This window comes from Rhinatrema bivittatum, chromosome 3 (genome assembly GCF_901001135.1).
Source record: "Rhinatrema bivittatum chromosome 3, aRhiBiv1.1, whole genome shotgun sequence".
NCBI classification, from domain to species: domain Eukaryota; kingdom Metazoa; phylum Chordata; class Amphibia; order Gymnophiona; family Rhinatrematidae; genus Rhinatrema; species Rhinatrema bivittatum.
Window position 1 is genome coordinate 512,600,798 of NC_042617.1, and position 21,688 is coordinate 512,622,485.

A 21,688-nucleotide genomic window follows, 5' to 3' on the forward strand; every position below is an offset into this window, starting at 1 on the left:
GACCCATAAGTCTTGAGTTGCAGAAAGTTCTGTATCACCCCAGGTAGCCCTATCTGGAAGTGAGCTCTATCTTTGACACACAAGTCTCCAGATGTCCATTCATGAGTCTTTGATAATGACCTCTAGAAAGCCCTAGAAGATATCCACTCTCTACAAGGGTGACACCTGTTATTGTCACTTTGAAGTGCAGCTGGCTGTGAAGATTGCCAGTGTTCACTCAAAAACATCACCTGAGCACCTTGATTCTCCTTGGTGCATCAGTGCTGACACAGCTCAAATACCCTGAGCCTGTCTTGACACCATCCAAGGCAAGCTTGTTTTAAATAGGAAAGTAACAGGAAGCCTCAGCTGCTCCTTGATCTCACTCTGCACCGAAGCCCAAGGAGTCTAGTTTAGCCTACAGAGGTTGGTCTATTCTCAAGAATCCATGTTCTCAGAATTAGCGTCAGAGTTGTTCTGTGGCCTTGCACATACTGTTTTGAAGGTAAATACATAACAGACATGTAATCAAGGCCTTCTTTGGTATAGGCTAGGAATAGGGTCTCTAACTGAAGACCTTTTCTTTCCAGACATTGTTCAAAGGACTGAGGATGAGCCCAGGGCACTCTTCTTGGCCTCAAATACCTGGATGCTCCTAAGGTGTTTGTGGCGGTGCCCATCTACCATTTCTTCCAAGATGAATGGAAGAGGACTTGGGAGACATATATTGTACTACCTGTTAAGAAAGCAACCATGAAGTATCATTTCCAGTTATTATATCAAAATGTGATAGTCAAATCTGCCCTGAAAAGGGCCAAGAAATTGGGAATTCCGTGCGTTGATACCTCTGTTTCTATTGAGACTAGACTTCATTGTGGAAAATGCATTAAAAAAATGTTATTCTCCAGCTCTTTATATCTTTGTATTAAATATACATGATGCAATACTTGCATACAATTCTGGGAGCATTTTTCTCCCAGGAGAAACCAGGGAGGACTGTGAAAAACATCTAGTCCAGGGATAGACAAGTCTGGTCCTCAAGTGCCACAAACTATTCAGATTTTCAGGATATCCACAGTGAATATCCATGAAATTAATTTGCATTCAAATCTTAAAAACCCGATCAGCTTGTGGCACTTGAGGATCGGAGCTGCCTGCCCCTAATTTAGTCCATACAGCCTACATTGTTCTTGGAATGGTATTGAGTCCCTACCATGGCTATAGGCACTCAGGCTCAAAGACTTGCAGGGCTCAAGCTTTAGTACAGACATGATGGAAAGGTTGCAACTCCACTTGTAAAAAAACCTCTTCATTCTCTGGATTGCAAGAGAGCTAGCACCTTCTACTTAGTGAACTTAAGCACATAGAAAGTCCATTTAACGTTTTGTTTCTTTTGATCTCAGTAGGTCTGGCAGTGCAGTGGCAAAACCCATTTCTTATTGGGCAGCAGACTGAATCCTTTCTGTTATGTCCATGCAGACTTGACATTAGAAAGACACACATCAAGACCAATAATTTTAGGGCCATAACAGTTTTAGCCACCTATCTAAGGTCATCTTCCATTGAAAGGATTTTCAAGGCTACAACCTGGAATTTACATTCATATCGCATTACTGTTTTGATATTGTTTCCTGATGGGATGATTGCTTTGGATTGTCTGTTCTGAAGAGTAGAGCTCAACTCTTTCCCTCTTGGAGCCAATTTTATAATTTTAAAATGTTAAAAATGATTACATAAAGAGAGGGATTTCCCACCCATTGTCTGTTTATCACCATAGAAAGTGGAGTTCTTTATTGTAATGGGTGATATCTGAAGAGAGCAGCTCTCCACTCACACAAAATCAATCCACCTCCCTTTTGGAGTTGTTCTCCTTCCTGGTCAAAGCTATTTAAATGTAACTGAGAGAAGTCACTGTAGCCTGGGAACCACTGTTCATGGGCAGAGAAAGGCTTTTCCCTTTTCAGAGATCTCTAGAAATTTCTGATATTCGGTGCTGAGCGCAGTCACATAACCGTGCACTGTATGTGACTGAGAAGACCTGGTACGTAAGCAACTTCATTATATACAAAATCACTACAAATGAAATAAAACAATAATAGCACATGTTAGTTTACATCTCAAGATGTTGCTTCCACTACCAAAATTCGCAAATATCCCAAGTTTTACTGCTTTGCAGCAAGTGAGATTTCATCATATTTACCAGTGAGCATTTTAGACTATTGTTTCATTATTATAGAATGTGGGTATTTTGATGCCTTTCTTTCTTTAATATTCATGGAATCCTCACAGGAAGGGAGGAGATGAGGCTGGAGCAAACACTGTAGGCAATATCTGGGAAGAAACAGGAGGGGAGGGGCTGGAGAAGGATGCAGAGCAATTGATTTCTGCTCTAATGTGTTCCCTCCAGCCTCACCTCCTATCCCCTTTGTCAACATGTGGGTAAGAAACAGGAGGGAGAGGGCCAAGTCCTCGAGAAAGTAGTCAATTCCCAGCTCACCGACTACCTCGAGGACCACAACCTCCTGCACCCTTCACAATTTGGATTTCGGAAAGGCCGAAATACCGAGAATCTCCTCTTAGCCATTACTGATACCATACTCATTGGACTAGACCAAGGAAAATCTTTCCTACTGGCCTTACTAGATATATCGGCAGCCTTCGACACTGTTAATCATCAAATCCTCATCACACGCTTGACAGAGATAGGCGTTGCCGACACAGCACTAGACTGGCTCACCTCTTACCTTACGAACAGAGAATACCTTATAAAACTCGATAACTGTGAATCCTGTCATGTTCCCCTCAGACAAGGCGTCCCCCAGGGATCTTCCCTATCCTCCACCCTCTTCAATATATACCTCCTCCCCCTCTGCAACTTACTCTCAAACTTAGGCCTGGACTACTTCTTATATGCTGATGATGTACAAATACTCATACCCATTCAGAAAACACTCAATGAAACCATCCTTTTCTGGGAATCTTGCCTAGTCACCATCAACTCCCTACTAACCGACCTGCACCTTGCTCTTAATGCAACCAAAACCGAACTACTCTTTATATCCAAGCAACCTGAACATGACTCATCCACCACACCACCGCCCCCCAGCATCTCTCCCACACTACCACCCTCCGTAAGAGACCTGGGAGTCACACTTGACCAACACCTGAACTTCAAGCCACACATCAAGTCCCTTCTTAAAGCAGGCTTCTACAAACTCCAGATCCTTAAAAAGCTCAAGCCTTTACTCCATACTCAAGACTTCAGATTAGTCCTACAGTCCACCATTTTCTCCAAAGTGGACTACTGCAACGCCCTGCTACTAGGCCTTCCATACTCCACCATCAAACCACTTCAAACCCTTCAGAACGCCATGGCACGAATCCTTACAAACACACGTAAAAGAGAGCATATTACACCCATCCTAGTAGACTTACACTGGCTGCCCATCCAGTTCCGCACCCAATATAAGACCCTAACTATTCTTCACAACACGCTCTACAAAAACAACTCCCCCTGGCTTAAGAAAATGCCCCACTTCCACCTCTCAACCCGCCAGACAAGATCCACCTCTACAGGCACCCTTCACACACCCCCCCTCGAAAGAGCCTTCACCATCGCAGGCCCCGCCCTGTGGAACTCCCTCCCCACACACCTCCGTCTTGAACCCTCACTACCCAATTTCAAAAAAGGCATTAAGACCTGACTCTTCAGACAGGCCTACCCCGAAACCAACCCCTCATAGTCAACCCCCCTGAAACCCCCCCAGTCACACACCCCTGCAACCCATCTACCCACCCTTTACCCCCCCTCCCCCCCACCCTACACCCACCCTATACACCCCCCACCCACCATACACCTTCATCGCACCCTAGTTACCATACAACCTGTACTACCTGTGTGTTAAAAGTTAAAATTAGTTATTTCTTCTTACCTGCCATAACGGCTGTTAATAAACTATTATATATATCTGGTTTTTTTTTAAATGTTAAATAAGTTATCTTTTATAACCTGCCTTAACTGCTGTAAATAAGCTACCATATATATCCTCTATATAATCTATATATCCTTCATTAACTGCTGTAATTTAGCGACAATGTTTAACCCTCGTTTAATTAGTCTCTCATGTAAATACTGCTACGTTCCTTTTACCTTCTCAGCTGCTATCTTTCCTCCTTTACCTTCTCCCCCTCTCTCCACCCCCCCTTTTCGCTCCTGCTCTATCTCCCACCCCCTGTTTTTTGTAATTTCCTCCTTTCTCAAGTTTTATTGTAAACCGGCGTGATGTGCTCGCACGAACACCGGTATATTAAAAGCTGTTAAATAAATAAATAAATAAATAAATAAGTCAGCCTGTAGCCAGTGCCTCCAGTTTCCTGTGACAGATATTTCAAGATTCTGAAGCAGATTTTTCAAAATTCCATGGAAATCAAATGAAAGATTTGCATAATTTTGCATACATTTTCAAATCTCTCACAATGCAAAAAAAAGTCAATTTTTATTGAAAAACTTTAACTCTTGTTTAAAAACAATGTGACGGTATATATAAATACAAAATTCTTAAGTACAAAATTCAACTATCAAGTAAAGACATATTAAACTTTTAACTGAAATATTTTTTTTTTTATTTAAGACTTTTTTTATACCGAAGATCATGTACAAGTACATATCGCTTCGGTTTACAGAGAACCAACAATAGGAAATTACAGCAAACAGAATGAACAAAAAATTGAATTTAACATGGAATTACATGAGAGGATTTTTGTTTTCAATTGAAATACAATGCAACCATTCTTTTTATATTTTTTTGAAACAGTCCTTATCTTGCCAAGAATATAGCTTATGGGGTAGATTTTAAAAAGGTGCACGCGGGCGTACATGTGTGCACGCTACCCGGCGCGCGCACCTGTATACCCGATTTTATGACTTGTGCGTGCAAGTTATAAAATCAGGAGTCAGCGAGTGCAAGGGGGTGCGCAATTGTGCACCTTGCGCGTGCCGAGCCGCGCTGCCTTCCCCTGTTCCCTTCCCCCTAACCTAAGCTTCCCACCCCTTCCCCTAACCTTTCCTCCCCCTAGCCCTACTCTAACCCCCCCCCCCCCCCCCCCCCCAATTTGTATTTTACATTTTGCGCCTGCCGGCAGCTGACACCCAATCCTTCGACACAGTGGCAATGGCCCCGCCCCGGACCGCCCCTGCCCTGGACCACCCTTTTAGTAAAGCCCTGGGACTTACACGCGTCCCTGGACTTTATGCACGTTGCCGGGCCTTTTTAAAATAGGTCTGGCGCGCGCAAGACCAGTTATGCATGTAACCTATTCTATAAAGGCCCGGTGACACGCGTAAAGCCCCGGGACACATCTAAGACCCGGGGCTTTACAAAAGCGACAGTCCAGGGGTGGGGCGGTCCAGGGGTGGGACCAGAGTCCTCCTGCACAGCAGCCATTTGCTGCTGTGTCGGAGGATCTCGGGCCGGCAGGCTGCCAGTGCGCGCAACTTGTACCTGCCTGGAGGCAGGCGCAAAAAATGTGATAAAAATTTGGGGGGGTGTAAGATAGGGCTGGGGAGAGGGATAGATTAGGGGGGTGGGAACGAGGGAAGGCCACGGGCGTCGGCGCACGCAAGGTGCACTAGTGTGCACCCCTCTGCATAGGCCGACCTCCTATTTTATAACATGCGCGCGCTTGCACGTACATGTTATAAAATTGGGCATACATGTGTGCGCGCACGTGTACGCCCGCTCGTAGGTATAAAAATCTACCCCTACATTTTTTTACCACTGGTGCATGGATAAGCATCAGTCCCTAGCAGCATTTCTGCCAGTCCACAAATTGACGATGATTGCAGGAGGATGAGGAGGAAGCACGACCTGCACTGCAACTGCACAAACTGCACAGCAACCTGCATTACAACCAGCAAATATTCTTCCTAAGCCCACCTTTTACCCTGTTCTGCCCCACAGACATATTGTTTCCAGTTGGGCATATTCTCGAGGTCCAATTTCTGGAAGGAAAGCAACCTGAGCTGAATGTTAGCAAGCCAGGGTGAGACAGAGCCAAAATCTGCTCTGCTTTCAGACCCCACCTCTTGTATAGAATCCAAGATAGGGACAGAGCCACCAATGGGGCCTGAGAGCAAAACAGACACAGAAGCAGTTTCACATTGACTAGCATTCAACTACATCTGCTCCCCTCTCAGAGATTGGACTTTGGAACCAGCCCCAAATGGGGAAAAAAGACCACAGGACAGAGGATATTAATTGTAGTAGTATTGCTGGCTGGCAGTAGGGAGGAAGAGAGAGGGAGGAATTTTTTTTCTATAATAAATTAGTGACTTGCAGTGAGGGAAAAAGAGGTAGATACTATTTTTTTCTGAGGGCAGTACTGTTGACTGACTGGGCGAAGGAAGGGAGAGAGGACTTTTTGTTTTTTATATAGAAAACAAATTGGCTAGTTACCTTCTTAAAATTTCATAGTACTAGCTGCAGGGCTGACCCATGAGATCAAAAGTGGGTGGGGGAGGGTCAATATTCCATACACCCCACTAATTTTCAGTGACCGTCCCTCCCTTTCCATCCCTTCCCATCAGTGCTGCAACTGGTTCACAGAATTAAAGGAAGGTAACTAGCCAGTCCCTGGCATACAAAGATTGAGATACAATAATATATTAGATTTTGGTAACAGACACATAATGGGTTGAATTAGCAGAAGCCAGCAATCATCAAGGCTTCTGTGAATTGAAATTAATGCCATCTCTGCCAGCTAAGAGACATTACTAGATACATCCAAAACATATCCAGTTCTTTGATTGAACCTTTGTATAAAGATGAAATTCTTCGAAAGGGACATCACTCCACCCAAGAGTTATATGAAAATCATCTTTGGTTTTATTTCAGAGATCTTTGAGGTATAAAACATTCTGAAAGCTTTCTCTATCTCAACCCTCCCCTCCTATTCCCTTCAGGATTAGGGATAAGGGGGAAAGTAAGAGGAGAGGAGCTGAATTAAGGAGCCAGAATACCTCTTTTCTCCTTTACTCTTTCTACTCCAGCCTCAGCCTCTTCGCCGTCTCCTTCTGATCCCTGCATGGTGATTATGGGGGGAGGGGCTGGAGCAGCAAATGGAACAAACTGAGATTGAAGGAGGGAACAGTGTAGCTTTCTTTAACTGGTTGAATTAGGAGACAGGGAGCTTCTAGTTTGTTGCTTGCATGGCAGGTTATGAATTATGTGGTAAAAGGATAATTATGCGGTTTTTTCCCTTGGAATCATTGGAGCCTGCAGGCACTGCCTCTGATCTCAGGACTGGGAACTTAGTTGAGGGCAGAGTGGAGGCAGAGGAAGGAGACAACCTGGAGTGCAAGTCAGGGGATGTGTGCATGATTTATAGGTGGTGGAAGAGAGACAGTTGATGTGCATTCTTTCTCTCCCTCCCCTCCTATCTACCTGTCTCATTAATTATTAGCAATCTCAGGATGAGCACAACTCAAAAGTTCTTTGATATGTTCATCTGGACATTCTTACTGCTGCTTCAGTGTTCTAAAGGTTTGAAAAAGCATGGTAACACACATATGGTTGTACAAGTAAGGGATTTTTGTGAAGGCTTTGAATTATTTTTTTCACTTTTCTGTTTTTCCTCTAGGGATCAGAACCCACTTTCTCCTCAAGAAAATACTATTTCTGGAATGTCATTACCCCGCCTAAGTCCCTCTGTAAACCCTAACATTTCCCCAGCTCAAGGTATGACTTTTCCATCCACTACCTCCCCATCCAATGGCAGCATTCTGACCACCACAGTAAACCAGCAACCAGGCTCTGTCCTGCACAGCATCAGCAATTCTAATGCCAGCCAGACAAGCTATGGATGTTCACCTGGGAATCAGCTAGGAGCCAGTGTTGCCTTAAACCAGGGACTGACTGGTCCCCAGAACAGTAATCACCATGTAAACCTCAATTCTCCCATGAATAGTCCAGGAATAAGCCCTCCACAGTTCATGTCTCCAAGGCCTCGGGGTAGCCCAGGATTGGTAACCAGACCTAGAGTGTCAGGCAATCCCTTTTCTCCTACTATGCACTCCCCAGTAGGCATGTCGGGTAGTGGCTGCAACATGGCAGGAGGTGGCAGATCTTTTTTAAATTCACCATTAAACTCCATGCAAGGGCTTAATGATGGACCCAGTACCCCAAGTGGATTCTCCACAACATCTCCAGTAAGCATGGCAGGCAGTGGCTGCAGCAACAGTAACAATAGGCCTTTTTCAAATACTCCGCTGAATTCTTTGCAAGGGCTTAATGAAGGACCCAGTACACCTGTGGGATATTCCACATCATCTCCGGTTCTTCGGCAGGCAAGCTCGCAGAACTCACCTGGAAGGTTAAGTTTGCAGCCAATGAAAATGGAGCAAAATGACACCAAGGAAATTGCATCAATTTTGAGTGAAATGATTCAGTCGGACAGCAACTCTAGTGATAGTAAGTCACTAGATTCAGGCCGGTTGCACAGCAGTGACAGACTCTCTGAAGGGGACAGTAAAAGCTCTCCCACTACCCCCAGCCACAAACTGGTGCAGCTTTTGGCTGCAACTGCAGAGCAGCAATTGCGGCACGCAGATGCAGACACTAGTTGCAGAGATGTATTATCTTGCACAGGTGCCTCACATTCAGTTTGCAGTAACTCTTCAAATAGCTCATGTCCCTCTTCTCACAGTTCTTTGACAGAACGTCACAAAATTTTACACCGTCTTTTACAAGAAGGTAGTCCTTCTGATATTAGCACTTTGTCCTTGGAACAAGACAAAAAAGATAGTGGGACAGGAACTGCCTCAGCCCCAAGCCAGACACCAGTGAGCACTCCTGAGATAAAACCGGAGCCGGAGACAGCAAAGAAAAAGGAAACAAAGGATCATCAGCTCCTGCGTTATCTTCTAGACAAGGATGAGAAAGAGCTAGGAGCAACTCCCAGTCTGTCTCTGGAGGATGTGAAAGTGAAAATGGAAAAGACTGAGCAAGTGGATCCATGCCATCCAACTCCAGCCCCATTGCCCAAGCCTGCTCAAGAAGAACTAAAATTAGAGTCCCAGAATCGGGTAAGTGTTTTATCTTTTTTTTTATTGTATATAATAATGTATAGATACTGTGTTGAGCCAAAGACAATGCAAAACTGCCCTGCCCTGTTTTTCTTTATTTTATCACTTTTCACTAGTCTTTTTTGTAAATTAAAATGCAAAATTTCTAGTGAGTTGAATTTTAGTGGCTGATGTCACATTGACAGTCTTGGTGACTGAAGTGCTCCTTTATTGACAGAAGATGTTCAGCATGGGCTGCAGCAATACACATATTCTTGCTTATGCACCATAGAAACATAGAAATGACGGCAGAAGAAGACCAAACGGCCCATCCAGTCTGCCCAGCAAGCTTTGCACTTTTTTCTTTCTCATACTTATCTGTTTCTCTTGGCTCTTAGTAACCTTTTGGTTCTATTTCCCTTCCACCCCCACCATTGTGTCTTAGTGTTGCCAGCCAGATTCAGTGACATCATGAGGTAGCAAGACAGTTCTGGCCTTTTGGGGACTTTGTTGGTTCTGCCTTACTTTAATGATATACAGTTTTTAATTTTAATGGATAGTTTATTATGAAAAATAAGACTATTCCTTTACAAGAAAATCAAAAAATAAATAAGCAGACCAGACGAGGTACAACTAACAGGATAGATGGAAGGGTATAGCAGCAAAACTTTATAAAGAAAACATAGAAATAACATTATAGATGTCAGCAGATGAACAATTGACCCACAGGCTGTCCAGCTATACCTGTCTACACTATCTAGGTAAAGATTTCTTCCATTTGTCAGCCATATATACTTGGCTGCTTGCAGATCATCAGCCCTTATCCAAGTCATTTTTGTTATTTTCCCTTTATAGTTCTCTTCTGCACTAAGGTGGTTCTGAAACTGGGGAATGAGACGTTTGGTTGTACATAACTTTAATTGCAGAAATTTGTATGCAATTTTTTAAACTAATTTTACCAAGAAAATCTGTGTGGGAGTGGGGAAGGATTCACCCAACCTCTTCCAGCCCTTTTCGTATCACTCCTTTCTGTATTTGTCCCAGGCATACTAAATCCTATCATGGTTTCGGTTTTTAACACATTTACTGGTACCGTATCCCACTTATCTGTCACTTATCTCTCAGTAAAGCATTATTTATCATATGTCCTCTGAGTCTGCTTCTCACCCTAAACCCCTCCCACCATATTATGCTGGTTTTATTTTTCCTGCTTCTCAGAAATACTTCCCGTTCCATGGGCAGTACCCCAGAGGCAGACCAAGTTACAGACTCTCAATGCGTAGATGAGACAATGGTGCAGGAAAAAGGGTTTTAGGTTTGTTATGAACCGAGTAACATTCTGGGCAAGGGGGAGCCTATTCTGACGGAATGGGCTCTACCTTAACTAGAGTGGAACCAGGCTGCTGACATTAACCTTTTAAAAAGGAGCTAGGGCAGCTTTTAAATTAGATGATGGGGGAAAGCAGTCAGTTGCTCAGAACCCTTTGCCCTCCATTGCCTCAGGTACAAACTTAGATTGTAAGCCCTCTGGGGATAGAGAAATACCTCCAGTACCTGAATGTAATCCACTTTGAAGTGCTGAAAAATGTGCAAAAAGCAGAATATAAATCTAAATTAAAAAAAAAAAATAGTCTTAAAAAAAAAAAGTTTCCAGGGTCATCCAGGAAACTTCATTCACACTGTTGAGCTCAAAGTCAGTGCTGGGAAAAAAGATACCCAATACATAGAATTAAACGTATTCACCAAATTTCAATTTATATAGTTTTGTGATTTATGGGACCATCATATAAACCCCTTAATTATTATCTTTTAGAGCCTTGCGTTATGCTCCATCGATAAATAAGAGGGGCACACTTTTAATCATAGATCCATCTTTAAATATTTTTAAGCATTTTTTTCAAGTATTTTTCTTAAATTGTGAGCATTAAAAAGTGCACTACTTCCCCATTTTTTGAAGTTACTTAAGGCCCAACACGGTACCACGTTTCGCAAACTGCTGCTTCAGAGACTGGAATCAACATGTATTCAATCAAGAAATTATTTTTTCAGTCCTGTTTTATTTCTATAGTCGAATAGACAGCTTTCTCTTCTCATAGCGTCTCGGCTCACCGGGCACACTGAGTTTCCGGGGTCATCCAGGAAACTACACACTGAGTGCCTGGTTATCATATAGTATTGCCCTTTAAGGCTTTTTTTGTAATAGGGAAAAAAGATACAGCAGAATTTTAAAAAAAGTACAGAGAATAAAGGGTGTGGACTAATTCCCCTATGAGGAAAACCTAATTTAAAATCCAGAATTTGTTGCCAGTGGATATGGTAAAAGATGTTAATATAGCCGGTTCTAAAAAAGGTTTGAACAGGTTCCTGGAAGAAAAGTCCATAAACCCATTATTAAGGTGGAGTTGGGGAAATCTACTGCTTATCCCTGGAATAAGCAGCATGAAATCTATCAAGCTTTTGGGATCCTGCCAGGTATTTTGTTACCTGGATTGGCCACTGTTGGAAACAGGATGCTATCAGGATCAAACTAAAATTAATTAATGTATTTATTTATCGAGTTTTATATACCGTTTCGCCATCACAATGGTTTCCAAAATTACAATAGTTAACAAGGTTTCCAAAACAGGTTCAAATGATTGTTAACATAGAGAAATCAGTTTGCAAAATTATTTTGTTGATCAGTTTTTACATATTTTGATTTTGTTATAATATAATCTTGTATTGAGTTCCCAAATTTCCTAGGGTTAACCAGAGGGGGTTGGAGTTATTTCTTCATTGGGTGAGTTGGTATGCTTTGGTGAACATCCATGTTTTTAGATCTTTTTTGAAAGTTTTTAAGTTTTAAAACAGCACAATAGCTGCACTTTCAATTGATATTCTTTAATGTAGAAAACAAAACTTGAGCTTCCTGACTTACAATTTTCAGGGAACAACCAGAGAATTGAAAAGATGCAGTATCCCTTACTTGGTGGTCTGAGGAGAGAGACCCAATCGTCTCAATATACTTTGGCGTAGCCTTGTTTAGGCCCAGCAATGGAAGCTCAGGATATGACATGCCAGCAGAGAACTTGCTGCTGGCTAGCACTTAAAAACAGTTGGTTGAATAGGGTGAGCTTCCCTATAGCCAGTGGGAACGTGGCTGCATGTCTCCCAGCCCACAGTACCAAGGAATGTAATATCAGTGCAGTTTTGCCAATTCCTCACATTCAGAATAGCTTTCTCTGCTAAGCTCCAGCCTGCCACCTTCAGGATCTGCAGTTCAATACCCAAACTGACCTAACAGATACCAGGCTTGACAAACCTTTGGTCTAACCAAGCATGGCAAAACTTATGTTCTTGTACTCTTTGGAATCTGCCAGATATTTCCTAATGACTTGACTTGGCCACTATCAGAGACAGGATGCTGGGCTTGATGGACCTGCGATCTGATCCAGCATGGCATATCTTATCTTTCTTTATTTATAAACTTTATAGTTCACCGTTCCACAGATCTCAGCGGGTTTCAATAAACATATAGGGGCGGATTTTCAGAGCCCTGCTCGCCTAAATCCGGGCGGATTTAGGCGAGCAGGGCCCTGCGCGCCGGTGCGCCTATGTTCAATAGGCCTACCGGTGCGCGCAGACCCCGGGACTCGCGTAAGTCCCGGGGTTTTCCGAGGGGGCGGGCCCGATCCACGCGGCATTTTCGGGGCGGGCCGTAGCGTTTCAGGGGCGGGCCCGGGGGCGTGGCCGCACCCTCCGGACCCGCCCCCAGGTCGCGTCCCGGCGCGCGGGGATTTACGTCTCCCTCCGGGAGGCGTAAATCCCCCAACAAAGGTAAGGGGGGGTTTAGACAGGGCCGGGCGGGTGGGTTAGGTAGGGGAAGGGAAGGGAAGGTGAGGGGAGGGCAAAAGAAAGTTCCCTCCGAGGCCGCTCCGATTTCGGAGCGGCCTCGGAGGGAACGGAGGTAGGCTGCGCGGCTCGGCGCGCGCCGGCTATACGGAATCGATAGCCTTGCGCACGCCGATCCCGGATTTTAGCGGATACGCGCGGCTACGCACGTATCTACTAATATCCAGCGTACTTTTGTTGGCGCCTGATGCGCCAACAAAAGTACGCCAAATTGCGCTATTTGAAAATCTACCCCATAAGGTATTAAGGAGGGTTGAGTGGCTGACCTTGAGGTGCTGAGACAGACAGAGAGAAATATTGATGAGACCTTCAGGGACATAATAGCCAGTCTGGCAGCCCTGGTGCTGCCTTGGATCAGAAAGGTCTCCTGGTTGGAGAGCATCATCCTGATGTAGCAGGAAATGATCTTGTAGCAAGGATCTGCTCTCTAGGTGATGCAGTTTCCTCTTGTACCAAGGACAAGCCTACCAGGGCTACTGCCCAGGAGAGAAGGTTTAGGTCAGCTGTCATAGTTGTTGATTCGATTATTAGAAATGTAGATAGCTGGGTGGCTGGTGGATTTGAGGACTGCCTGGTAACTTGCCTGCCTGCTACGAAGTTGGATCTCACATAGCACCTAAATAGGATTTTAGATGGTGCTGGGGAGGAGTCTGTTGCCATGGTACATGTGGGCACCAGCAACTTAGGAAAATATGGGAGGGAGGTTCTGGAAGCCAAATTGAGGATTTTAGATAGGAAGCTGAAATCCAGAAACTCCAGGGTGGCATTCTTTGAAATGCTCCCTGTCCACGTGCAGGTCCCTAAAGGCAGGCAGAGCTCTGGAGTCTCAATGCATGGGTGAGACGGTACAGGAAGAGGGATTCAGTTTTGTAAGGAACTGGGCAACCTTTTGGGGAAGGGGGAGACTTTATCAAAAGGACGGGCTCCATCTTAACCAGAGTGGAACCAGGCTGCTGGTGCTATCTTTTAAAAAGGAAATAGAGCAGCTTGTAAACTAGAACAAGGGGTAAAGCTGATAGTCACTCAGCAGTGCATGATTTGGAGGGAGGTATCTCAGAAAGATACTAATAAAACAGGAGAGTTAGAGCATCCCAGCAGAGAGGCTCCAATAAAAGCAAAAGCAGTCCATGTGCCTAAAAGTGAAGAATCACCTGAACTAAAGGATTCCAAAATATCCCTATCAACTGAAAAGCAGGTTATTAATACAAACAAAAAACATACTTTGAAATGTCTGTATGCTAATGCCAGAAGTCTAAGAAGTAAGATGGGAGAGTTAAAGTGTATAGCAGTAAATGTTGAGATAGAGATAATTGGCATCTCAGAGACCTGGTGGAAGGAGGATAACCAATGGGATAGTGTTATATCAGGGTACAAATTATATCGCAATGATAGGGTGGATCAACTTGGTGGAGATGTGGTGCTTTAACTCCAGGATGGCATAGAGTTCAACAAGATAAAGATCATACAGGAGACTAAATGCATAGAAGAAACTATATGAATAGAAAATCCCATGCGTGTTGGGTAAGAGTATAGTGATAGGAGGTATAGTACCATCCACCTAGTCAAAATGATGAGACGGATGATGAAATGCTAAGAGAAATCAGAAATGCTAACCAGTTTGGCAGTGCAGTAATAATGGAAGATTTCATTTACCCCAATATTGACTGGGTAAATGTAAAATCAGGACATGCTAGAGACGTAAAGTGCCTGGATGGAATAAATGACTGCTTCATGGAGCAATTGGTTCGGGAGCCAACTTGAGAGGGAGCAATTTACATCTAATTCCTAGTGGAATGCAGGTTTTGGTGAGAGAGGAACGGTGGTGAGGCCACTTGGCAATAGTGATCATAATATAATGAAATTTGAATTAATGACTGGTATGAGGACATCATGTAAATCTACATCTCTAACACTAAATTTGTAAAAGAAAATTTGATAAATTGAAGAAAATAGAAAAACACTGAAAGGTGTAGTTGCAAAGGTTAAAAATGTACAACAGGCATGGATGTTGTTTAAAAATGCCATCTTAGAAGTGCAGTCCAGATGTATTCCATGCATTAAGAAAGATGGAAGGAAGGCCAAACGATTACCAACATGTTTAAAGGTGAGGTGAAAGAGACTATTTAGGCAAAAAAAAAAAGTCCTTCAAAAATTGGAAGAAGGATCCATCTGAAGAAAATAGGAAAAAGCATAAGTATTGTCAAGATTAGTGTAAAACATTGATAAGACAGGCTAAGGGAGAATTTGAAATGAAGTTGGCTGTACTGAGGGGTTAGAGGGGCTCTTAGGGAAGATAAAACCATCGTAGAAAGACTAAATGAATTCTTTACTTCTTTGTTTACGAATGAGGATGTTGGGGAGATACCAGTTCCGGAGATGGCTTTCAAGGGTAATGAGTCAAATGAACTGAACCAAATCATGGTGAACCTGGAAGATGTAGTTGGCCAGATTGACAAACTAAAGAGTAGCAAATCAACTGGACCGGATGGTATATACCCAAGAGTTCTGAAAGAATTCAAAAATGAAATTTAAAATCTATTAGTAAAAATTTGTTACTTATCATTAAGATCATCCATAGTACCTGAAGACTGAAGGGTGCCAGCCCTGAAGTAAAATATTTAAAAACGGCTTCAGGGGTGATCCGGGAAACTATAGACTGGAGAGCCTGACTTCTGTGTTGGGAAAAATAGTGGAAACTATTCTAAAGATCAAAACCACAGAGCATATAGAAAGACGCGGTTTAATGGAACACACCAGCATGGATTTACCCAAGAGAAGTCTTGACTCACAAATTACATTTTTTGAAGGGGTTAATAAACTATTGGATAAAGGTTAACTGGTAGTTGTAGTGTATTTGGATTTTCTGAAGGCGTTTTACAAAGCCCCTCATGAGAGGCTTCTAAAAAAAACTAAAAAGTCATGGCACAGGAGGTGATGTCCTTTTCTGGATTGCAAATTGGTTAAAAGACAGGAAACAGTTGGTTTAAATGGTCAATTGTCTCAGCAGAAAAAAGGTAAACAGTGGAGTGTCTTGGGGCTTTGTACTTGGACCAGTGCTTTTCAATATATTTATAAATGATCTGGAAAGGGATAAGACGAGTTAGGTGATCAAATTTGCAGATGACACAAAGTTATTCCGAGTAGTTAAATCACAAGCGGATTGTGATAAATTACCGGAGGACCTTGCGAGACTGGAAGATCGGGTGTCCAAATGAAAGATGAAATTTAATTTGGACAAGTGCAAGGTGATGCATATAGGGAAAAATAATTGATGCTGTAGTTAATGATGTTAGGTTCCATATTAGGAGCTACCATTCAGGAAAAATATCTAGGAGTTATAGTGGATAATACATTGAAATCATTGGCTCAGTGTTCTGCGGCAGTCAAAAAAGCAAACAGAATGTTAGGAATTATTAGGAATGGAATGGTGAATAAAACGGAAAATGACATAATTCTACTGTATCGCTCCATGATGATACCGCACCTTGAGTACTGTGTGCAATTCTGGTCACCACATCTCAAAAAAGATATAGCTGCACTGGAGAAGGTACAGAGAGTGGTGACCAGAATGATAAAGGGAATGAAACTGCTCCACTATGAAGAAAGGCTAAAGAGGTTAGGACTGTTCAACTTGGAGAAGAGACTGCTGAGGGGGAATATGATAGAGGTCTATAAAATCATGAGAGGTCAAGAACAGGTAAATGTGATTATCCCAGGACAAGCAGGATGCTAGTCCTCACATATGGGTGACGTCACTCACGGAGCCCTAATGCGTGAAAACATCTGGCAAAGTTTCTAGAAGCTTTTGATTGGCAGCCTGGGGCTACTGAGCATGCCCGGCATGCCATGATATTCCCTGCCACAGGAGTCTCACTTCAGTCTTCGTTTTTCCGCGCTGCCATTGACATCGCGGTCACAGGAGCCCTGTGAGGTTTTTCCTCACAAGTTGACAAAAAAAGTCAATATTTTCTTTAGAATTTTTGCCCCATTTCGGGTCTCATAGTCATTGTCACCGGACGGTGACAAAGAAATTAGCTTCCGCTAAAATATTTAGCATTTTTTCATCGAGTCATGATGGCATCAGGCTTCAAAAAGTGCCCAGCCTGTAACCGAACTATGTCCATCACGGACCCGCATATAGAATGCGTTCGGTGCCTCGGAGGACAGCATGACATTGCTTCCTGTCCAGAATGCCAAGAGATGACTGCAAAAGGCAGAAAACTCCGCCAAGAAAAGATGGCACAGATTTTTCAAATCCAATCGGGGCCTTCACCAACAACTTCCACAAAATCATCACCGGTAGACCTTACTAAAAAGATTCTTCTCAAAAAAACGACTTCCAGAGGGTTCGGGCGATGCCTCTTCACCAACACCCTCTACCTCGTCGACAAGGTCGGTATCCGAACCGAGATCGAAGCATAAGCACCGACGGCATCGATCTATCCCGCCGCTTCCGCCGCCGAACGAACCAAGCGCTAAGAAACAAAAGTCGTCTTCACCTACGGTGACTTCCGTTCCCTCGGTTCCGGCATCGATACCGTCGACCTTGCTGCAGTCATCGACTTTGATTCCTGACTTGAATTTGTTAATAAAGCAAATTGTCACCGATGCCTTAAAGCAACAAATTCCGATGCCATCGCCGATGCCGACACCCATGTCGATGCCGGCGGGATCGTCGATGTCAGAAGCTTCTTCGATACCAGTTTCACAGCCGATGCCGGCGACTTCGCCGATGATCCAAGTTTCATCGATACCGGCTTTACAGCCGATGCCGACGGTTCAGTCGATGCTGGCGTATACGCTGATGCCAGCGGTATCTTCGATGCCTTCGATTCCGCTGATGTCTACCTCGATGCAAATAACAACATCGATGATGGAGCCTGTTCAGGCATTTATCCCATCGATACCATCGATGCCTTCGATGCCAACCCAGCCTATAACGTCGATGATTCCTATCTCGATGTTTTCCTTCACAACATCATCGATGCCATCTGGTACACAGCCGATATCTCTCTTACAATGGCACCATCCAAACCTCCTTTGCAAAGGAAAACCACTTCCATGCAAAAGTCATTGGGGAAATTCAAGCATTCTTTGCCGAAACCTCCTACTACAGCTCCAGACACTTCCAGTTCTGAAGCAGCATTACGCAGTCTGCTCACTAAGAGATATCAGGACCTTCTGGCTTCATTGCCTATTATGCCAGGGCAAGAAGAGGAGGAACAAGAAACTTCACCTGACCCACAAGATCCATTACAAGGTCCTTCTGGGATACCTCCACCTCAAAGGCCCATACCTGCGCCATATCAAACACCAACTTCTGATACCTGGTCAGATACCGCATCTGAGCCCTCATCAGAAGACTTTATGTCTGATCCCTCTCCACCTCAGTCCAAAAAACAGTCACCTCCAGAGGACCTTTCATTTTCCTCTTTTATCCAGGAGATGTCTGAGTCCATACCCTTTCAACTACAAGCGGAAAAAGATGAGAGGCAACAGACACTGGAAATTCTACAGTTTGTAGATCCTCCAAAGCACAATCTGGCCATACCTATCCATGAAGTGCTACTACAACTCCAGCAGAGGATTTGGGAACACCCCTGTACAACTCCTGCTGTTAATAAAAGGGTAGATTCTACCTATCTTGTTCAATCTGCACCAGGATATGAGAAAACTCAACTTCCACACAACTCACTTGTAGTTGAATCTGCTCAAAAGAAATCTCGCAGGACCAGAACTCATGCCTCAATCCCTCCAGGAAAGGACAACAGATTCTTGGATCAGATGGGAAGGAAAATCTATCAAGGGGCCATGCTTAACTCAAAGATTTCAGCATACCAACTTTACATGACTCAACATCAGAGAAATCTCTGGAAACAGAAGAATTTGTACCTTCTCTGCCTCAACAACAACAAGAGGCAGCACAAAACATAATTCAAAAAGGCTTGGATGCAGGAAAGCATGAGGTCAGAGCTGCCTATGATGCTTTTGAAACATCTTCCAGAACAGCAGCATCAGGCATTAGTGCCAGAAGGTGGGCCTGGCTAAAGGCTTCTGATTTACGACCAGAAGTCCAGGACAAACTGGTGGACCTTCCCTGTCAGGGAGATAATTTATTTGGCACCAAAGTCCAGGACGCTGTGGCTCAGCTTCGAGAGCACTCGGAGACTCTAAAACAACTCTCCATGCTACCTCATGACCCTGCAACCCACACAAGTCGCAGACCACCGCTTAGGGAGACAAAACGTCCTTTCTATAGGCCAAAAAGGTACTATCCTCCCGTTTCTAGGCCAAGACCTCCAAGGTCTCAACAAAGACCTCAACAGAGACAACAGCGGTCTGCGAGGCCCCAACCAGCTCCTCAAACAGGACCTGCCTCAGGTTTTTAAAACGAAATTCAGAGAACAAGGCCAATATCCCAACCCCCACACCACCTTGCCAGTTGGAGGAAGAATATCCCATTTCTACAAGGAGTGGGCATCAATAACATCCGATCATTGGGTCCTTTCGATAATTCATCAAGGCTACCGCCTCGACTTCACATCACTCCCTCAGGAGTTTCCACCATACAATTCCCACATGGCCTCAACAGTTCAAGTCACTCCTATGGCACGCCTTGCCATGAGAGTAACCCAATGGACTCTATGATCACAATGGATCCAAGCCATTCAACCATTGCACTATCCTATCCAAGTAACCCACCAACTACGCTCATCGCTACGATGGTGGACAACCAAGGACAATTTACGCAAGGACCTACCCTTCCAGAAACCAGTCCCTCAGATAACATTAACTACAGATGCGTCCACCTTGGGGTGGGGTGCTCACATAAACTCTCTCCAAACTCAAGGCACTTGGACAAAACTCGAAGCCACATATCAAATCAATTTTCTGGAACTTCGAGCTATACGTTATGCGCTTCATGCATTCAAGGACTGCCTTTCCCACAAGACTGTTCTGATCCAAACAGACAACACAGTAGCTATGTGGTACATCAACAAACAGGGAGGTACGGGCTCGTATCTCCTTTGTCAAGAAGCTGCACAAATTTGGGATTGGGCCCTGAACCACTCAATGTTCCTGCAGGCCACTTATCTAGCAGGAATTGAAAATGTGGTAGCAGATCGCCTCAGTCGTCAGTTCCAACCACACGCATGGTCCCTGAATTCCTCAGTAGCGACCAAGATATTCCAACGTTGGGGACAACCAACAACAGACCTCTTTGCGTCACATCTGAATCACAAAGTGCACAACTTCTGTTCCCTACACGCACAGAAGAATCAGCCAGCCAAGGACGCTTTTGCTCGCCCTTGGAACTCGGGCCTACTATATGCGTATCCTCCAATACCGCTCATAACGAAAACTCTAGTGAAACTACAACAAGACAAGGGGACCATGATACTCATAGCCCCATACTGGCCTCGACAAGTATGGTTTCCCACACTGCTAGACCTCTCAGTCAGGGATCCAATACGCCTGGAAGTAGCTCCCAATCTCATAACTCAGGATCAGGGTCGGTTGCGCCATCCCAACCTCCAATCCCTAGCTTTGACAGCATGGATGTTGAAAGCTTAATTTTACAACCACTCAATCTGTCAACAAATGTTTCTCAAGTACTTATAGCTTCACGCAAACCATCCACTAGAAAGAATTATTCTTTCAAATGGAAAAGGTTCACTCTGTGGTGCACACAGAACCATATTGATCCTTTCACTTGCCCCACTACTTCTCTTTTAGACTATTTATACCATCTTTCAGACTCTGGTCTTCAGACTTCATCAATCAGAGTACATTTAAGTGCAATCTCAGCTTATCATAATAAGTTGGGAGATGCACCTATATCCACACAACCTCTTGTCAGTAGGTTTATGAGAGGTCTTACACACCTTAAACCACCAATTCGACCTCCAGTCACAGAATGGGATCTGAATCTGGTTTTAACAGCATTAATGTGTTCTCCTTTCGAACCCATACATTCTTGTGACCTCAAATTTCTCACACGGAAGACTATCTTCCTCATAGCCATTACATCAGCTAGGAGAGTTCGTGAGTTACAAGCACTTGTCACATATGAACCTTATACAAAGTTTCTACATGACAGAGTGGTTCTCCGTACACACCCAAAATTCCTTCCCAAGGTAGTTACGGAATTCCACTTAAATCAAACCATAGTTCTACCCACATTCTTTCCAAGGCCTCACTCTCACCAAGGAGAAAGAGCTTTACATACTTTGGACTGTAAACGTGCATTGTCTTTTTATTTAAATCGCACTACATCCCTCAGAAAATCCAATCAGCTTTTTGTTTCTTATGATCCAAATAAGCCAGGTAAAGCAGTGGGAAAACATACTCTATCCAACTGGTTAGCAGATTGCATACAATTTTGCTATGAAAAGCAGGCCTTCCTCTTCAAGGGCGAATAAAAGCGCATTCAGTACGAGCAATGTCAACTTCAGTAGCACATTTTCGTTCAGTGCCAATACTTGACATATCTAAAGCAGCAACATGGAGTTCTCTTCACACCTTTGCAGCTCATTACTGTCTGGATAAACAAGGACGACAAGATTCAGCCTATGGACAATCTGTCTTAAAGAACTTGTTTCCAGTTTAATCCCAACTCCTTCTACAACCCTTCTGCTGTGATCTTCGGCTGACTCATTTCCTCAATAACACATCACTGCTAACTTCATGGACAATGACTCAGCCTCTAGCTTGCTAATCACCCATATGTGAGGACTAGCATCCTGCTTGTCCTAG

The 21,688-nt window shown here is 43.8% G+C and overlaps 1 protein-coding gene across 3 annotated transcripts in view; it reads left to right on the forward strand.

Moving 5' to 3' along the window:
- NCOA1 (nuclear receptor coactivator 1) overlaps positions 1-21,688 on the forward strand; it is a 1,093,244-nt gene that overhangs the window by 842,893 nt on the left and 228,663 nt on the right. For all 3 annotated transcript variants that reach the window (XM_029596190.1, XM_029596192.1, XM_029596191.1), the window contains exon 14: positions 7,618-9,061. In XM_029596190.1, coding sequence (XP_029452050.1) covers positions 7,618-9,061 — 1,444 coding nt within the window. The remainder of the gene's footprint in view (positions 1-7,617; positions 9,062-21,688) is intronic.